The 19,241-nt window shown below is 34.2% G+C and overlaps 2 protein-coding genes across 2 annotated transcripts; one reads left to right on the top strand and one right to left on the bottom strand.

Annotated features, from left to right (window-relative positions):
* Window positions 1–1,211: 1,211 nt before the first annotated feature.
* LOC112009266 (dolichyl-diphosphooligosaccharide--protein glycosyltransferase subunit 1B) lies at window positions 1,212–7,674 on the bottom strand. The gene is made up of 9 exons (XM_024041601.2): window positions 7,482–7,674; window positions 6,555–6,599; window positions 5,088–5,719; window positions 4,463–4,610; window positions 3,574–3,753; window positions 3,404–3,472; window positions 2,925–3,014; window positions 1,568–1,708; window positions 1,212–1,492 (listed from the first exon to the last, which is right to left on the bottom strand). Exons 1-8 carry the CDS (start codon window positions 7,599–7,601, stop codon window positions 1,586–1,588), a joined length of 1,407 nt encoding a protein of 468 aa, XP_023897369.2. The 5' UTR covers window positions 7,602–7,674; the 3' UTR covers window positions 1,212–1,492; window positions 1,568–1,585.
* A 2,282-nt stretch (window positions 7,675–9,956) lies between these two features.
* On the top strand, window positions 9,957–15,503 carry LOC112009263 (BTB/POZ domain-containing protein At5g03250). Its single transcript, XM_024041597.2, has 4 exons — window positions 9,957–10,267; window positions 12,101–12,170; window positions 12,941–14,158; window positions 14,804–15,503. The coding sequence occupies exons 1-4, from the start codon at window positions 10,209–10,211 to the stop codon at window positions 15,332–15,334; spliced, it is 1,878 nt and encodes a 625-aa protein (XP_023897365.1). The 5' UTR covers window positions 9,957–10,208; the 3' UTR covers window positions 15,335–15,503.
* Window positions 15,504–19,241: the final 3,738 nt, after the last annotated feature.

The following is a 19,241-nucleotide window of genomic DNA, read 5'->3' on the forward strand; positions in this document are numbered from 1 at the left end:
AAATTTAGTTGCGACTCGTGATTGTGAATTGAAAACTTTTACCTTTTTCTGTTTAGAAGATGAAACCAAATACAATGCATTTTGGGCAGCTAAGCTAATCATAGCGAGGCCAGGTTTGCCTTTATTTCAGTATCTCTCATGTCTTGCGCAATCCTTTCTAGACCAGGCTGCGATAACTTTTTTTTGCACTAAAAATCATTATCGATTAAGTTTAACTTCAAAGTTCAAACCCCATATAGAAAATTCCTGGCCTATGAATTCACTTTTTTTTCCCCACTAGCTTTTGGTTTTTTGATAGGTATACTTGTAGGATACCCTTCTTCTTGTGCTTGTTAGGGCTCAGACCGCATAATCTAAAAGAAATATAATCCAAATAAAATATTTCTATGGCCGCTAATTAGCACTTAACAACCCAAAGCAACATAGGAAAATAAAGCTATCAAGACTCTCGTATCTCAATAGTATTATCTGGCTTTCAGCTGGAAGATAACTTGGGTTCGAACTTTGGTAACACGGTCCTCATCCAGGTTTTTTTTTTTTTTTTTTTTTTTCTTCCGTCGGTAGTTTAATATGTAATTAAAAATTTCCATGCTCATTCTGATGGAGGGCGGGCTCAGAACATTTTAGAAGTTAATCACATATTTCAAGACTCATGAGAAAAATTAAACACAAAATTGCAAAATGGTTGAGGTGACTGAGGTTTGTCATTTGAAGTTTGAGATCCTTTATAGTTCTTTCTACTTTTGGGCTCTCTCAGCAATCTTTCTATTTTATTTACCGTGGGTTTTTAAGCTCTTAGCTTTTATATGACTGCAGGCAGATTCAGAAAGCACTACATATTTCAATTTAAACATTTCAACCTCATGGTGCACACAACCCAGCAACTTTGTCATCTACACCCCCATCAAAAGCCCTGGATTAGTTCCTCTCTAATCTTATTCTTCTTTCAGAGAACTACAGACTAATCCCTTCCCTGATTGAATTTTTATGATATATATCATGCGCACAGTATTTCTGATAATGGTTTGATCTGTTCTTTAAATAATGGTGCACAGTAATCTATCTGGTCAAGAAGTTGGAGGGATAAAAGGGTACACTCAGAAAATTATCACCAAAAAAGCCATGTGGGTTGCCGATTTCTCTTTTCTTATTTTCATCTTCTTGCCCACCAGGGGAAACAAGTCCAGCCATTCCAGATTTTGAGAAAGATAAACATAAACTGAGAGCACGTTCTCTTCAAGCATTTTTGAATCCTTATATTTCTTAAATTAAGACAACAATCCAACACTCCCCTAGTGGGGATGGGGCCTAAGTTCAACTTGCTATAACAATTCACAAATAACAAAATTTCTAAATCCAACCTATAGTCACCAAAAGAAGACAACCAACAAAATTTTCTAAATGCTATGCTCTCCAACATTCACTTACAACACTCCTAGCATCTTCTGATTTGGCTCAGTTACTGTGTGTTAACCAAGTTGAAGTGACTCACCTACAGAGCAAAGAAAACAGTTTCAATAATAGATATTGTATGTATATATAACACGACTAAGTTGCATAAGATTACCTCTGGCAACTCCATTAATCACTTGCGAATAGAAAGATCAATGTGTAGGTAAGCTACATAGGTGATGAATAAGAAGAAAAACACCGACGCCAACATCAATGGCTCTGCAAGCATGAAAACTTGGTTGAAGGTGTAGTAAACCTTCAAAAGAAGAATGGTTAATATCCACAGAAACAAATTTTTTTTTGTAATAAATACTATCTACTACAAGACATACTAATATCAAGAGGATATCTCCTAAAAGCAAAACATAAAAGGGAACAGTGAACTATCCTTGCAGACATAAGTAACTGATATTATATATATATGGGTTGAGTTCAAGTTACACTTGGTGTAACTCTAAGTAATGTTACACTACTTAATACTTTTTAATTGGATGCAAATTTTAATAAATCTACCGTTAGATTACATTATTTTCATACATTCTCCATACTTGCAAAATTTCAAGGTCATAAAAAATTAATAGTCATGTCATCAATCAATTTTTTAAATTCAAATTTTTGTAGTTTAAAATAATACATAAAAGATGAGCTTATGGATCAAATGGTAAATACCATCCAATTGACATGAAAACTGGCATGATTATTAAGAACATATAGAACATGTAATTCAACGGTGGGATTTTTAAAAAATGAATTTTATAACAAGTTATTGGATGGTGTAACATTGCTTAGAGTTACATCAGATGTAACTTGAACCCAACCCTATATATATATATATATATGAGTTGTAACTCTAAACAATATTACACCACCCAATAATGTGTTATTGAATTCATATTTTAAAAATCTAATTGTTAGAATGTTCTATATATTCTTAATATGCATGCCAATTTTCATGCCAATCGAATGTTATTTACCAGTTGATCTATAAACTCATCTTTTATGCATTATTTTAAACTATAAAACTTAAATTTAAACAATTGATTGATGACATAGCTATTGATTTTTAATCATTTTGAAATTTTGTAAACATGGGGAATATACAAAGAATGCAATCCAATGGTGGATTTGTCAAAATTCGCATCCAATTAAAAAATATTGGCTAGTCTAACATTGTTTAAAATTATATTAGGTGTAACTTGCTATATCTATATATACATACATACTGGCATATTATCAGCTGAAATCTCATGGAATATTTTCTTTTAGGTCATTTATGCAATTAGTTTATTATGGGTCTTGACACAACTCTGCTATTCATGAAATGCCTGTGTTATCAGTTTTAATAATGCTTCATCCAATTGACTCTCATGTCCTTTACTTATCAAAAAAAAAAAAAAAAAAAAAACCTCTCATGTCCTGATAGAACATTTTTCAAGCCAGTAGAAACTATATAATTTGTTTAAAAAAATTACCTGGAAAGGAGAGTTGTGCTCAGGAACTACATTTCTCTTTTCCAGAACCACCACAGTCCTCCCAACAATGTCAAGGTACGAATATTTGGTCTGCAGAGATCCAAATGTAAATACTTCTTAGTTGATGTGGTCCAGATATTAATGATGCTGTAAATTTGGCTAGTTAATGCTCATAGAGCAACAGCACATGTTTGCAATAGCACACTGTGAAAAGTTCATTTAAAAAGATGAACCCCCCTCTATCACCGGATCGAGCCGGAGCGACATTAAGAATAGCTTATAAAAGGAAAACTGGCTAATGAAGCCTAGCTCTGGGGTACTTTGAAAATACTTGTAAAAAAAGGCTTTGAAAACTACAATTCTTGTCATTGCTCATATTACAACATGGATGATGTACTAAACAAGAGTTGAAATATAACACTTAGTAACCACAGAGTGTGCGTGTGTGCGTGTGTGTGTGAATTGACAAGTAAAGTTACCTCCAGATGCTGCTCCACAGGGAAAGGAACCACAGCAGAAGGGCCTTTTGATCCCTCTGGCAACACTACCTGAGATATAACACTTAGTACATGTATAATCTGGATTTTATACAATATGTGCAAAAAAAAAGAACAACAATAGAAACACAAACTTATGTTACAGAACCCACTTTGATGGTCAACTTCTCTGCCACTGTCTCCACAAGAGGACATCCAAAACTGAAGTTGAGGTATCGTCTACCATCAGGTGACTCAAAGAGGAAGTCTTGCAATGGTAGTCCATATCCAATGATAAATGTAGATTTCCATCCTCCAAATAAAGGATACCGTGGTTCAATTTCAAGTTCTGACTGTAAAGAACAAGTATTAGTCACAAGTCACAACATGTGAAAAAACATTTAACTTCTTCTCCTCCCCCCCACAACACCCCCTACAATTTGTGAAAACACATTTAACTTTGTTATTATTTCATCTTCTTTTCACTTTCTTGGGTTCACCACTATCCTAAAGTGATCTTTAGTTTTCAATGACCATAATATCACTTTTCCAGCTCAAAAATGACCACCATTCTATTAAGATGGAAATACACAATCAGAAAACTCTGGCAAGCCTTAAGTTGCAAATCTTTTCATGTCGAACTTTCCCTAGTAAAGGTAGACAAATACAGGTTCGTCAAATTATACATCTTGAAGGAGCTAGTTTTGAATTTGGGATAATAAGCGTAAAATTCATGAGATACGGCTTTTGATTACAAAAATACAAAACCTTTAATTTAAATTAGGAATTAAATCATAAGACTTCCAACTTTTTGATAATTTGATAGTTACAATGGGAGGGGGTATTGAACCATGAATGTCTCATTGGAATCACCACGAGGTGCCAATTGAGCTACAAAGCGCTTAGCATAAGGCTTCCAACTTCATAATATGATTTGACCAATTGAGCATACTGGTTGCATTTATATTGAATTTACTCATACAAGGAAAACAGATATTCTGTAGACAAATATTTATAAGAATCTTCTACAATAGGACTGTAAAATTAAAGGTCACATGTTACCTTCCAGGGATCCGTACGCAAATGTGATGATGAAATATTCCCTATTTCATCTCGGTAGTAGGCAGAGTGAACCCCAGGTGGTAATCTTGCTAGAAGATTTTTGAATGAAGACACCCCACTAAAAGATGGCTTAGATTGATATTCAACCCTGCCAGAAGGGAACTTCAGAAATATGGATATTCAAGTGAAGTAAAGATCAAGAGAAGGAAAATAATATTTTTAAAAAAGGGATTGAAATTTCTATGTTTTACATTTATTTGTTGCTATCAAACAATAAATCAAAGAGAAAGGGAAAATATTCTTCTTCATCTTTTTTTGATAGGTAGATAGTGGGGGAGGGGGAAGGTGAGGTTCAAACCACAAACATGGGCATCACAAAGAATGTCATTACCATTGGGCTATCAATTGAATCCCAAGGGAAGGGAAAAAATTCTAGAAAAACTTAAGCTAATGTGATATATAATATTACTAAAAAACTCTCTCAGATAATAAAATATTCTAAACCAAAGTTCAAAACATAAGTTACAAAGACATCAAAGTTAAAGCAAATGATAAAGAAGACAACAATTTCATTCAAAAAGCATTGTGACAAAGCTATGACATATGACACAGCAATAAACCCTACCTCGAAAACACCCCTTTGTGTCGGGCACCAGCATGCATCAACTTGTAATGCTCAGTGATCTGAAGATTTCCCCAGTGAGATATCTCCACTTCGCGGACAAGCTCCTCAACAACGGCAAATGGATTGTTATTCTCAAAATGAACAATTATGGGTGAAAATGAATGTGGAGATTGATTTTCATAAGGCCCGTACTTTAACTCTGTACCAGCACGGTTTGTCGGTTCCACTTTTGTGAATGATTCTAGTTTAGTACTTGGAGTCTTCAAAAATGTTGTCTGTTTCTTAATATCATATGGTGATAATATTATTGCACTATCATGATAATAGACCAGCTGAGATTCTGACTGACTTATTTCAACTGGAAATGGTTCTAGAGAATGTGTCAATATGTAAAGCACTTCTATTGTTAAAGTTTCACCCGCACTTAAAGGATTGACCAAAGATATAGAGAAATACTTGGTTCCATTTGGCGCATCAGGTAGCTCAGTTGGGTTTACCTCAAGGGGCAAATAACTTTTCTTCTTCCGTTTTCCGACAGTTGCAGCAGCTTTGACAAGTGCTAGATGATCAACTTGCGTTGGAGGAAATGCAAGATATATATCTGAAACAGGAGATGACCCAATGTTTTCAACCTGAAAAAAGTAAAAATAAAAATCCATTAGTCAAATAGATGCACCAAACACATTTGCAATTTCTAGCACAAAAGGTAGAAATACATTAATATTTTCAATAACTTAACAAATGCTTACTAAGACTATGACTTCAAAGTTCAAACCAATTTACAAAATTCTGTTTTAAACAGGTCCCCTGAATCAAATTGGGCCAACATTTAGCCATAAACTTGGCGATATTATTTTATAATTTTTATTCATTTGAGGTTGGCTGACAGAGAAATTCAAGATAGTAGAAGATTACAGCAGAAATCTCTCTCTCTCTCTCTCTCTCTCTCTCTCTCTCTCTCTCTCTCTCTCTCTCCCAATACAGAGAGAAAACAGACCTTTTAAATGAATTCAGAAATAGAAAAAGGTAATTCCATAACCCTTAACCTACATAAATTGGATTGGGAACTATTATTTGATTCTGGTTAGAGCCTTAACCTCTCCCCACCTTAAAGTACAAGTCTATGGTGATGAAGTGTAGATTTAAGACACCAAATAGAAAATGCAGAAATTCAAATGAAGAATTATAATAATTTGATTGAGATTTTGTCAATTTTAGCTTAACAATTTAAAAGTTTTTGTGACATCAGAACTTAATTTTAATTCAAGCTATCAGGAGAAAGTTTTATATGGGCGTAAAAAGTAAATCTAAAATATACATTCTTTCAGACAAGACATACATAAAACCAAAGCTTCAAACTTCTCCACCCATTAAGTACAATTTCAACAATTCAAGAAACACCTTCTTGGCACCTTGGTGTTACAAATTAAAAGTAGTCATGTATTAATAAGCATTAGAAAGAAATACCTTCAAGGTTAGGAAAACCTTAACAATGTGAGAAGTCAAGTCAATCTGCAAGCATGACCAGCAAAATTAGTGGTGACAGTAATATAAACAGGAGCATTGCCATTCATAGCAAAAAGTGAAGAACAAGAAGGAAATTCTAGTACAAATCAATCAGAAAATCACGCCCATATATCCATATCTTGTCATTATCAACATAAGAATGAAAATTGTTCATTTGGTTTTGATTGATAAGTTATAAACACACCCAGTGGGTTATGAGTAAATATCTAGGATGCACAGACACAGGTATGGGTACAATACGACACATACATATGACACAGGTACAGCAACTAAATGAAGCGTCCATGCATCCTAGGTAAATATCCCAGAAATACAATGCAAATTGAGAAATGTGAACAATACTATGAATACAGATGTCATGAACAAAGATATCTCTTTCTAAATATCAAGAATATCCTAGGAAGTAATCAATATCTCAAAGGCATTAAATTTAAGCTCAAATGAGCCAAATAATTTGAATTAGGCTTTAGCTGAGAGGAGTTCTTTGCATTCTCATAATTTGAATTACTATGTTTTGATTAAAGCCTAATAAAATATCGTCACCATAATTATTTCCTATTTATTTTTCTGTCCTAATTTTCTTGGAAACCAAACAGAGCTTGAAAATTCACATAAATTGTCGAAATAACTTAAAATCTGTAATTCAAATTCTGATTGTGAAACATTTTTAACCAGACAAACAATCAAGACGAACCTATATTAGAAAAAAAAATCAAGATCTCATAAAATTATCGAAAATGGCTAACAAGAATAAATTCGCAATTGAATGAAATGAATCGAAATACGAAACCCTAATAATTCAAAAAAAAAAGGACGAAAATTTTGAAATTTGGAATGATAAAGTTTAGGGAGAAATTGGAAGCATACTCTGCGCTCGGCGTTGACGATCTGAATGTCATGGGAGACGGAGGAGGATCTGGCGAGAAGAGAGAGAAGCGGTAAGAGAGAGAGAAGAAGGATCGCTCGGACACTGAGCTGAGCTTCCATGGCTTGGCTATTCTTCTCCTTCACAGACACAGTTGACGAGCTGTGAAGACTGATGACTCTCTATGAGGAGACCGTGGATGCGGACCTATATGCCTCTTTTGGGCTGGGCTCAGGATTGACCAATTAAAAAGAAGAGGCCATGATGGCCCAACCGGCCCATTTACACCCTGCCTAAAGGCCCAATTAGCAAATTGGGTGGGCAACTTCAATTACTAGCTTTGGGAATTCAAGAGAGCTTTAAGGGTAGGGATGGCAACGAGGCGAGATAGGGTCAGATCAAATGTGTCTTATCCCCTTTTCAGGATGTTGATGGCCTGAGAGAGAGATAACAATGTGAGAGCGCTAAGAGAGAGAGAGAGAGAGAGAAAAAGATAAGTGCTTTTAAGGGATAATAAAATATGTATAAATAATTGAATTTGTATATTAAATAATTAAATGTGGAGTTTAAGTGATATCTTATGGTGGTATTTACACCTTTGTGGTATTTACACCTTACTTTGGTATTTGATATTTGTAATTTAAACCCCACTATTTACTTATAAATTATATGCACACACGCATTTAGAGTGAGGATTTGGGACAAGGCTAGTAAAAGTGACACGAGACAAGAAAGCAAAGTTAACTCAATACACTTAGGGCCTAAGGCGATAAATTTTTAGTGATTTTTTAAATATTTAAATATTAATTATCCAACTTTTTATTTTATTTTTTTTTATTTCAAAATCGTTCTTACTTTTTGATATGCAAAATTGCTATCATAGTTTTTGTATTTAGATTTTTTTTTAATATATCTTTTACAAGTTGTTAGAAAAATTGATTGTTAATAATTCTTCGGTACATTTATAGCAAACTCATAATTTTTTTTAATAAACAATTTAAAGTTTTAATTGTGTTGGATTTTTATTGGCTTTATATTTTCGGGGCTCTCTTGAAATGGGGAAAGGATGTAAAACCCCTTTTTTTTTTCCTTAAAAAAACAAATAGTTATCATAATACAATTTTAGGAATTTGGGACAAACAGGGGCTTAAGGGCTACACTAAAGTGAGTAAAAGTATAAAACCCATCCCCACCTCAATCACCTATTTGAGATGGGAAAAATTCGCACAAAACAAAATGGGATATGACAAGACATTTTTGTCATCTGTCTTGGTTACTCAGCCAATTGAATTACTACTAGATCTGTCCCATCCTCAACTCTAAGAACAACTTCACATTGAAAAAAGAAAAATAAAATTACAATATTAACATGGTCATCTAACATGGGTGCAGAGTTGCTGGAGGTTAGGGGTGTTTGGTAGAGTAGTTTGAAAATTGTTGTTTATTATTTTTTGAAATACGTGTGGGTGAAAAAATGTGTTGAAATGCTGTTTAAAAACTAAAAAATGTTGTTTGAAATGGCGTACCAAACGGGGCCTAAATTGGATACGGAAGTACTTGCCCTAATGCTAAAGGCTCTGAATCCAATTATAAACTATTGCAGGCTCTCATTGCTATGAGCTTTTTTTTTTTGGTCACTCGTACTAAGAAACTAACAAATCTGTGGGCATGCTGACCAGAGTCAGTGGCTCCCATTCTAAAAAGCTTTTGTTATTTTGCATGAGTCCCGGAGTTATTGGTGTCCATTTTCACCAAGCTATTGGTGGTTATTATTTTTTATGCGATGGTCATTATAGAAGTTTGTGAGGTATAGAAGTTAAAGGTTGAGTTTAAGTCTCCAAAAAGAAACTTTATATATATATATATATATTTAGATTAGAATATAGTAGAATTTTTATCTTGTATTAAAAAAAATAATAAAAAAAAAAATAAAGAAAGAAAGGTCATCTTTTACTACCCAAGAATAGAAGTTACAGTATCCTCTCAAAAAAAATAAAAATAGAAGTTACATTATTAATGAGTGACTTAAAGAAATGGTAACCTTCAATCGTGGAGGTCTACAATGGTCTTCTGACAACATAAACTTTATTTGACTTTAAAACCAATTTTTGACTTTGTGCCATTTTTGTACTTGTATTTCTTGGAAGCCTTGTGAATACTTTTGGTTGAAGAATTTTTTATTTTTTATTTCGAGAAGCAAAATTTTCTAAGTCTATGGACTACAATGTTTTCTTAACTAACAATTTGTGAGAAAAAAATCAGGTGAGCTTGGACCGTTCCTATTATCACGAGCACATTCACCAGGTCAAAACGCTTTAAATGGATAACCTTAGTGATAACTGTAATATATACAAATTGGCTTGTAACAAAAAAATATAAATTTCCTAGGCTACAATTATTAAATACACAGATACAGTTGTGTTACACTTCCAACGTAAGATAAATATTAATTGCTAAAAACTCAAAACCCCCCAAACACTGCCTTTTCCATGTAACAGCAGCAACTGATTTTTCTCCTAGATTTGCCTTTAGACTCGGGACCATCTTAGTTCTCCAAAGAGAGAAAGAGAAAGAGAGAGAGAGAGAACAAAAAACGAAAAAAAACAAAAAACAAAAGCCTTTGTGCCCATTTCATCATTATCCTCAGTGGTGTGTGTCATTGTTCTCTTATTCACTGCAGCTAGCTCGTTCTTTTCCATGGTAACTAAGCTGTAGTTGAGTAATATAACATGGCGTGCATTAGACTGGGATCCAAAAACGAAGTCTTTCACCTTGAAGGCCAAGCCTGGTTAGTCATTTATGTTTTATGTTATAATTGTAATTCAAAATTGTGTTTCTGTGATGATACTTGATATTACGTGATGGGTTTGTTATGTTTGGCATTATGAAATCCAAAACTTCTGGGAATGGTTACTGTGAATGCTTTAACTTTGTGAACTTAATAGCTTATGTATCCAATTGGGTTTCATTCTAGGAAACCCTTTAAACGTTCTATGTGTTAATCAATAAATTGCATTACTAATATTGAGGATAGGATGGTTGGTAATTTTGATTTTATCTGTAATTTAAGTTCAGTGATTGTAGTCTCTCAGTTTTGACACCACCATTGTTAACTCTGTGTGAACTCATTGAATTGTCAGTAATGTACATTGTGTGTAAACTGCACTTTTAGGACTGGATTTTGTGTCTTTTTATAGACACATTTGGTAAGATTAATTAGGAAGCCTTATCTGTTGTTCTAATAGTAACCCAGTAGGTGATAAAATATGCAAATCAAGTTGGTCTAGTGTCTTTAGACATTTAGAAGAGCACTAGTGATGAATGGAATGGGTGAGAAGAGGTGTGTTTCCATTAGAAAAGGGTTTCAAAGGATGAGTGAGGCTGTAAAGGACGGACCTTGGGCTCATGGGGAGAGATTTATATTTCTTTGCTTTTAATGGACAATGGTAAAAGTATGAGTGGGTTTTGAAACTATATAATGGCACTTTTTGACCTCTAATAATTGGAATGTGGCACTGCCCCTCTAATGGGATTTTAATTTTGTGTAGTCAGACTAGGAAAATTTGGCAACAGATCTAAATTATGGGTGTGTCTGGTTGTAACCCACTACCAAAAACGTGCTTTAAGAGCCTTAAGCTGAAAACAACTTTAAGACTAAAGTTGAAATTTAGAGCTTTTAGGAAAAAGTTTTACAATACATTCTTCATGCTTTATATATTCAAAACTTTAAAGCACTATTCACTATAATTTCTCAAAGGGAATACTTGTTACACATGCAAAAATTGCACTGAAAACGTGAATTTAGTGTGTGCAACAAGTAGTGTGTAATAAACACTACTCTTTGTCAAAAACTCAAAAATGGTAAAAAGCTTTTCAAAACTCTATATTGCAAAAGCTATACTGTTAAGCTCTACTTCCTACAGTAATGCCAAAAGGGTACTATGTATCCTGAATTGTCTCGTAACCTACTTGAGTATGCAATTAATTCTGCTATAGTTTAAGAAGTCTTTGATTGTTGGCTTGAACTTTTAAGGTTTCTGGAAACACATATTGGTTTCTCAAGCATTACGATCCCTTATCATGAAGAGAGTATTTGATGGTTAAAATTGTAAAGCTATTTGCATCCAGTTATGCACTTGCTCTTCATACAAGATTAACTCTAAGTGATTATTTGATAGTCATTCTTCGATAACTAGAATGAGAGTTGATAAAGGAATATGTTCATTCATGTTTGTCAACTGAATCTACACTTGCTTGAAATGGTCCCTACAATCATAACTAACCAAACTGGATAATAGTATCTTTAACTCTTCATAGAAGATTAACAGAAAACTTTTCATTCCTGATTAATAAATAGTAACAAGATATGCGTGATTACAATGGTTCCTGCTATTACAAGAATGAAAAAAGATTAAATAATATTTTTCCAATTCATTATTGGTTGTATCATTATGACATATGATCTATAGTTAACTTGCTGTTATGTTACAAGTGTGGTTCCTACCTCTGAATTGTTACAGCATGCTGATTTTCTAATCATTTTTGTGTTGATGTCACCTCTTTGAGTAATATTTGTTCAGTTCTGTTTCAGATTTCTTTTAAGCCAAATTCTCTTTTACAGGCTTTGCTCAACTGGGCTTCCTAGTGATATCATCATTGAAGTTGGAGAGACAACCTTCCATCTCCACAAGGTGTATTTTACTTGGCCAAGCCTTCTGCCCCATGACTTAATTTGTCATTATTTATGCCATCTACATGTCTAGACATCATGGTTTATAGAACCTTAAGTCTCTGTTCCTTTTGGCTGCTTGTATTGTGCCTTGAAATTCCCTCAAGTGTAAGGTTCAACTAGAAACAATCAAAAGCAGCTGGTTCTCATTACTGAGATTTTATCTTGTCTGCATTTAATTGTTTTATTTTGTGATTCAAAATTCGTCGAGAGAGAGAGAGAGAGAGAGAGAGAGAGCTCTTAGCTCATATCTAATTCATGAATTTCTTTGATAGATATAAAGAGGGAATTTTTGTAGATCTACTATTTGCAACTGTTTGGGAGTCTTTATTTGTAAAAAAAAATTGATGATAAAACTGAAATTTGAAAATGATCACAAAAAATTGATTTATCCATTAGATTTATTTAGATGAATTTATTAAAGTCATGCCCACCAAATAGAAGCTTAATATTGGACTTCTTGTAATTTGGGATGTATAAAAAATATGAACATGGAGCTCTCTATCATGTTATTTTCCTATTATGTTTATAATTTTTTTCAATTGTGATACTATTGCCTTGTAATTCAATCTTGCCTTTCGGGAAGTGAAAAGCAACCTTGCTTCCTAAATCTTGTATAAGACATAGACAGTGTGCATATCTTATGTATTCTGGGACATTTCTACACATTAGCTTTTATTTCTTGTTTACTCATCAAACAACATTTCCTCCCTTTCTTGGAATACATGGCAGTTTCCCTTGCTGTCCAGAAGCGGAGTTCTAGAAAACCTTATTGGGGAGCTTTCTGGAGAGGATGAGAAGAAGTGTACTTTGCAGCTCCATGACATACCTGGAGGAGCCAAAACCTTTCTGCTTGTAGCCAAGTTCTGTTATGGTGTAAAAATAGAGCTCACTGCATTAAATGTAGTCAGTCTCAGGTGTGCAGCCGAGTATTTTCGGATGACTGAAGAATATGGAGAGGGAAATCTCATCTTGCAAACTGAAAATTTTTTTAATGAGATTTTTGGTTACTGGACAGACTCAATTAAAGCTCTTGAAACTTGTGAAGAGGTTCTACCACTTGCAGAAGAGCTTCATATTGTTACAAGATGCATTAATTCCTTGGCAATAAAAGCTTGTGCAGATCCAAGTTTGTTTAGTTGGCCAATGTCAGGACGGAGTGCTGTGCAAAGCCCAGATGAGACTGTATTTTGGAATGGAATACGCACAGCAACTAAGCCTCATCCTGTGAGTGAAGATTGGTGGTATGAGGATGTGTCCTTTCTTAGACTACCTCTTTATAAAAGATTTATTCTTGCTGTTGGATCGAGAGGCATGAAGCCGGAGAGAATTTCTGGGTCCCTTGTCTACTATGCAAAGAGGCATCTTCCCATGTTGGGTAGACAATCAAGCTTACAAAATGGGAACCGTGCAGGATCAACCATATCTGCCCCATATGATGTAAATCAAAGAAACCTCCTTGAAAATATTGTGGAGATACTGCCTAATGAAAAAAGTATCATACCAACCAACTTCCTCCTTAGGCTTTTGCGAACGTCAATGATATTACATGCTAACCCATCATGTCGTGAGAATTTAGAGAAAAGGGTTGGTGCTCAGTTGGATCAAGCAGCTCTTGAAGATCTTCTTATACCAAATATGGGGTACTCAGTGGAGACCCTTTATGATATTGACTGTGTTCAGCGAATTCTTGATCACTTCATGCTGGTGGATCATGAGCCTGTTGATCCTAATTCTAATTCTATTGTAGATGAGGGGCAGTTAATGGGAGGTTCCCATTCACTGACCCCAATGACAATGGTGGCTAATCTGGTGGATGGTTATCTAGCTGAGGTGGCACCTGATGTTAACTTGAAGGTACTGAAATTTCAGTCACTTGCTGCTGCTATCCCTGATTATGCCAGGCCTATAGATGATGGAATCTACCGTGCAATTGATATATTCCTCAAGGTAAATGAATGTTCACATTCGCTTCATCTCATTGATGATTTTCCTTGCAAAAACTTTTTTGGTTCTGGTCATCTTGGTTAAAGGCTAGAAGTTTCCGAAATAGTTTCAACGTTTTCTGATAACTTAGTATATAATGGAGCATTTATGCCTTTCTTGAGTTGGAATGATTTTACTGTCACTTATCTCTCCTTAGAGCTGCTTGCAAGTTTGAAAAGTACTCTTGGAGTGCTTGTCTTCACATTCACTCACACAACTATACTCAATTCTGGTATATTTTTGGAAATGGTTCAAAAGGAGAACCAACATTTTAATCGCCATAAAAATGGCTGCTTTAGTCTTACCATGTCTATATATTATTTAATTCATGTTTTGGATAAGTAGCATTGCAGATATGGTGCTTGGGCATATTGTTCTTTCTTCAGCAAGAAATTTTATTTATTTACAATGGACATGATGCTTTCATGGTGGAATTACAATATCACTATGAATTGTGTTGAGAACTCATTTCATTGTCAAGTTCATTGGAGTCAGTTACATTATAATATACTAGAAGAGCTAGTTTCTTTTACTTTTAAGTTACTTCCCAATGCACACTAGATTTCTTCCTGCTTTGCCTAAGAAAACTGATGCGTATCTCAACTTCAGGCTCATCCCTGGCTAACAGACTCTGAAAAGGAACAAATCTGTAGGCTCATGAATTGCCAGAAGCTCTCCTTGGAAGCCAGCACCCATGCAGCCCAGAATGAGAGGTTGCCTCTTCGTGTCATTGTCCAAGTTTTATTTTTTGAACAACTTCGGCTCCGCACCTCTGTTGCTGGTTGGTTCTTTGTCTCTGACAACCTTGAGAACTCACAAAATCACAGTGGGAATCTTGCTCTGGCTAGAAGTGATGCCCCTATACAAGCAGGCAACTCATTGAACCACCTTGTGACAGTTGATGACATGAGGGACCGGGTGTCTGAGCTTGAGAAAGAATGCTTTAGCATGAAACAGGAGATCGACAGGCTGGCGAATACAAAGGGGAGTTGGAACACAGTCTTAAAAAGGTTTGCTGGCAAACTAAAGTCAAAGCCCTGCGATACTAATGCATCAGAACCCAGCAATAATTCCAAAGCACCACCACCATCAACAGAACCAGTTGTGAATGGAGGAGAAAACCATGAAAATGGTGGATAGGGAGATTGAATTTCATTCTCTAAAATGAAATAAATGTAAAAAAAAGAAAAAAAAGAAAAAAGAAAAAAAAAAGCTTTTGTTTCATCTATTTTTGATCCCCTTCTGAAAACTAGCTAGTCAATTTGTTTGTTTCTGGTTTAGTTAATCTTGTAATTATATTTAGACATTAGATCATTGAACTTTTGATCCTCATTGTCTTCCTTAGTTATATTTGATTTTTTAGTTTTCATCTTTCAATGTCTGTTTTCTCGTACTGGCTTCTTTTCCCTTGGTCTTGATCACTCTATATTTTTCTTTGGAATCCATGTTAATTTATGCAGGTCAAAATAAATTTTTGCATGGTCTGCCAGTCTTCTTGTAGTATGGTAATGTAAATGAAGCCTAAGTTTGATTCAATAACTTTTATAATTATACCACTTCTCCTTTCAAGTAACAAGGATTATTCTACAATCTTTTCTTCATTTCTAGTAGGGTTTTTAGTTATTTATTTTTAGTTTTATACATCTCCTATTTTAGGACTCAGGTGCAAGAATTCAGGATAAAAGTACAGTTGTTAAGAGTTAACTTCAGTGCATTGCATTATATTTTAGCAGTTGCAGACAATTGTCGCTCTTACGATATGATTGGCAGTATGAACAAAAGACTCATAAATTTGTTGATTGAATCTACAAAGAATAGCCCAAAATTCTGTGCCCAGGTTTTAATGTCTCATTGTCAAACCAAACTTGAGAATGTGCCTCTTATAGTTATATGTCCGTATCGATATTGTAGGCAGGGGGATGGTGCTTTGTCTAGTGCGGAGTAGGAAATCCTTTTGAAGGCAACGATATGTGAGAGGTTTTCCTGTAGAGGTTAGCTTCTTGAAAATGATACTTGACACTTGATTTTATCTTGAAAATGTAACCTTCCCTTTCTGTAATTCTTCAAACATGGAGTATTTCTTATGTCTTTTGCAGAAATAGGATGGATAAATTTTCTATGGCCAATTTCAATGTTCCAAATTGGGTCAGGGGTCAATACAATGGGAGTTTGCTTTGTTCTTTTGGAATGTTCTCACATAAATAGGGAGACTAATATGGCTCCCCCATTCTCTAGATTCTTGGATTTCTATTTAGGTTTGAGAGATACCTAGTGCTTGGACAATGGGATACAAATCCCACCAGTCTCCTATCGCTATTATTAAATAAAAAAATAAAATCCAATGCAGAAAAGACTTTCTTGATGAGCAATGCTAGGATCACATAAAGTTCCACAACTTTTGTCACAACTTGCCATGTGACGAGCTACCACCACCACATATTTATCACTTACAACTCACCATATGACGAGTTACCACCACCACATATCTATCACTTACAACTCACTAAGTGGCGAGTTATGACAAAAATTGTGAAATTTTATGTGGTCTTAATATTTTCCCTTTCTTTATACTTTCTTCATACATTGCATGGATTTTCCTAATTTTAGAAAAAAACATAATCAAATGTAGTAAACCTCGTGAATATAGCTTTTCATAAACCACAATTATTAACAACAAAAAATTTCATAAACCACAAAATTCAATCGAATAGACAAGTAATCATAGAAAATAAAAATAAATCTTCTAACTCTAGAACATAGTAGGAAAAAACTATACCAAGCATGCACCAAAGATTTCATATGAATCGCAACTCAGCATCTAGTAGCAATTAACCAAAAGGGAGTGGATCTATCCTCCCAAAATCACATTGTCATTGATATTATGTCTTGGAACTTCCGTCTGTCAAGTTGAACATGCCGCAATCATGATCGCCATACAAGTGATCTTCATTCATCTGGTCCCAATTATCATCAGTGTAGTAAACAGGATTGGATTCACACCCTTGAAGATCCTTAATGGACAATGACGGAGTGATTTCCACCCAAAAATATGACCCTCTCACCTAAACTTTCCACCTTCTCCCATGTGTTCCGAAGAACCCAGCTTATAAACATGAAATCCCTTTGTTCTGAAAGGACAAATCAAAGGTTGTGTATCCTCGGTACGTACCAAGAAGGTCACTCTCATCAACTGCTACCCCTCTGAATTAACAAAATTCCCAATAAACCGATTGACAAGCAAAAAATCTCCCATTGATTCCACCAAATAACATTGAGTTGAAAATTTGTCTCTTGGAAATTCTTTGCCATCTAAATCTATAATAACTGGTCTAAAGCTCATGATCTTTAATTTGTGGGAAAAAGAGTAGGCAAGTCAAAGTCCCATACTTCAACTGTACCATTGTCTTTCAATGCACAAAGCTGAGTCTTGTAACATATATATAATGTCACAATAAGCTGATTCTGTAAGGTAATTCATTCTCAACAAAACAAAAAGAGTGCCAAACATTATTAGAACTTATTGTAAATTTGTAATGGTAGTGCGGTTGACTACTGCATAAAATGGGGTAAGTTTTTCTGATTCTTATTATGAACCCCAAAATTTCTACGGGAACTTAGTGGTTGATTGAGTTTTCAAGGTTTAATATTTTTGAGTGGTGATCATTTTTATGTGTTTGATGATGTATTATACCACTATACAAAATTTCATGTGCATCACTCAAGTTTGCAACAATCCCTATAAAATTGAAAACAAAGCACACTATATAATAAAATCAATAGAACAAAGTTTGCAACAAAGTGACAATTTTTTTTTATAAACTAAGGTTACAACTCTACTTAATATTTATTTTATTATATGTGAATTTTGACTAATCCATCATTGAATTACATTTTCTTATTATATTCTTTGTACTTGTAAAATTTCAATAAAATCCAAGATATCAATAGCTACACCATCAATCAAATGTTTCAATTTTGAGTTTTGTAATCTAAAATTATACATAAAAAATAAGTCTATGTATCGAATAATAAATAATATCTGATTAGCGTGAATTTTGACATGTGTTTTAAAAACATAAAGAACATGTAATTTAACGATTAAAATGCCTAAATATGTACCCATGTTAATTTGGTCAATAAGAGAACTTTAGACTATAACTAAATTTGTAGTTAAACTTTATTCAAATCAATAATATATTAAAGTCAAAACACAATCGAAATTCTAATTAACTTCTAATTGTAGTCTTATTTGCTTTAAGAGTCCATTTTAATTTTCTCAATTTTAATGTTATATAACCCATTTATAATACTCAATATGAGATGACAATTCACAATTACTATTATTAAATGTTTCTGTACCTAAACACGAGTTACAACATAATTGAAAGAAAGAAGGGACAAGAAATATAAAATCACATAAAGCTGCAAATTAGACTTTAAAAATAATACTAGGTTACAAAATAAAGTAAAACAGGCAAGTGTTGGAACAAAAAGTTGATAATGTCTTGACTATATGTTATGCTGAATTTGATACCGAATATTCGTTCAGTAGAGAGAGTAGAAACACACTCTCCCTCAAAAAAGGAAAAAGAAACACAGTTTCACACACATCACACATACTACGTTTTTGTCACGGCAAAACTATGCCCAGTCACTTTTGCACAAAATCCAGAACAGGACAAATTTTCCACGTGTCACCCTACAATACCCCCCAATTCACTCGGCTCAAAGCAAAACCTACGTTTACAAATATCTCTTAGTAAAAAAAATGTTACAACTCATCACTTTTTCTACGTCAATCCTGACACGTGTAATCTAATTTCCACAGAGCTCCACTTACAAATATCTTCCATTTCTAATTCTTGAAACAGTGGGGGAACATCACGTCACAGCGTGTCTACTTATCACACTTAGCGTGTCTACGTATCACATTAGCGTGTCTACTTATCACGCTCCTGGTTCTTTCCTTGGCGCTTTGGATAAGTACCAACGTATATATATATATTTCCAACTCTCACTCTTCTTAGTTCATACTCCTTCAACAAAC

Source organism: Quercus suber, unplaced genomic scaffold, assembly GCF_002906115.3.
Source record: "Quercus suber isolate HL8 unplaced genomic scaffold, Cork oak 2.0 scaffold_3B, whole genome shotgun sequence".
NCBI lineage: Eukaryota > Viridiplantae > Streptophyta > Magnoliopsida > Fagales > Fagaceae > Quercus > Quercus suber.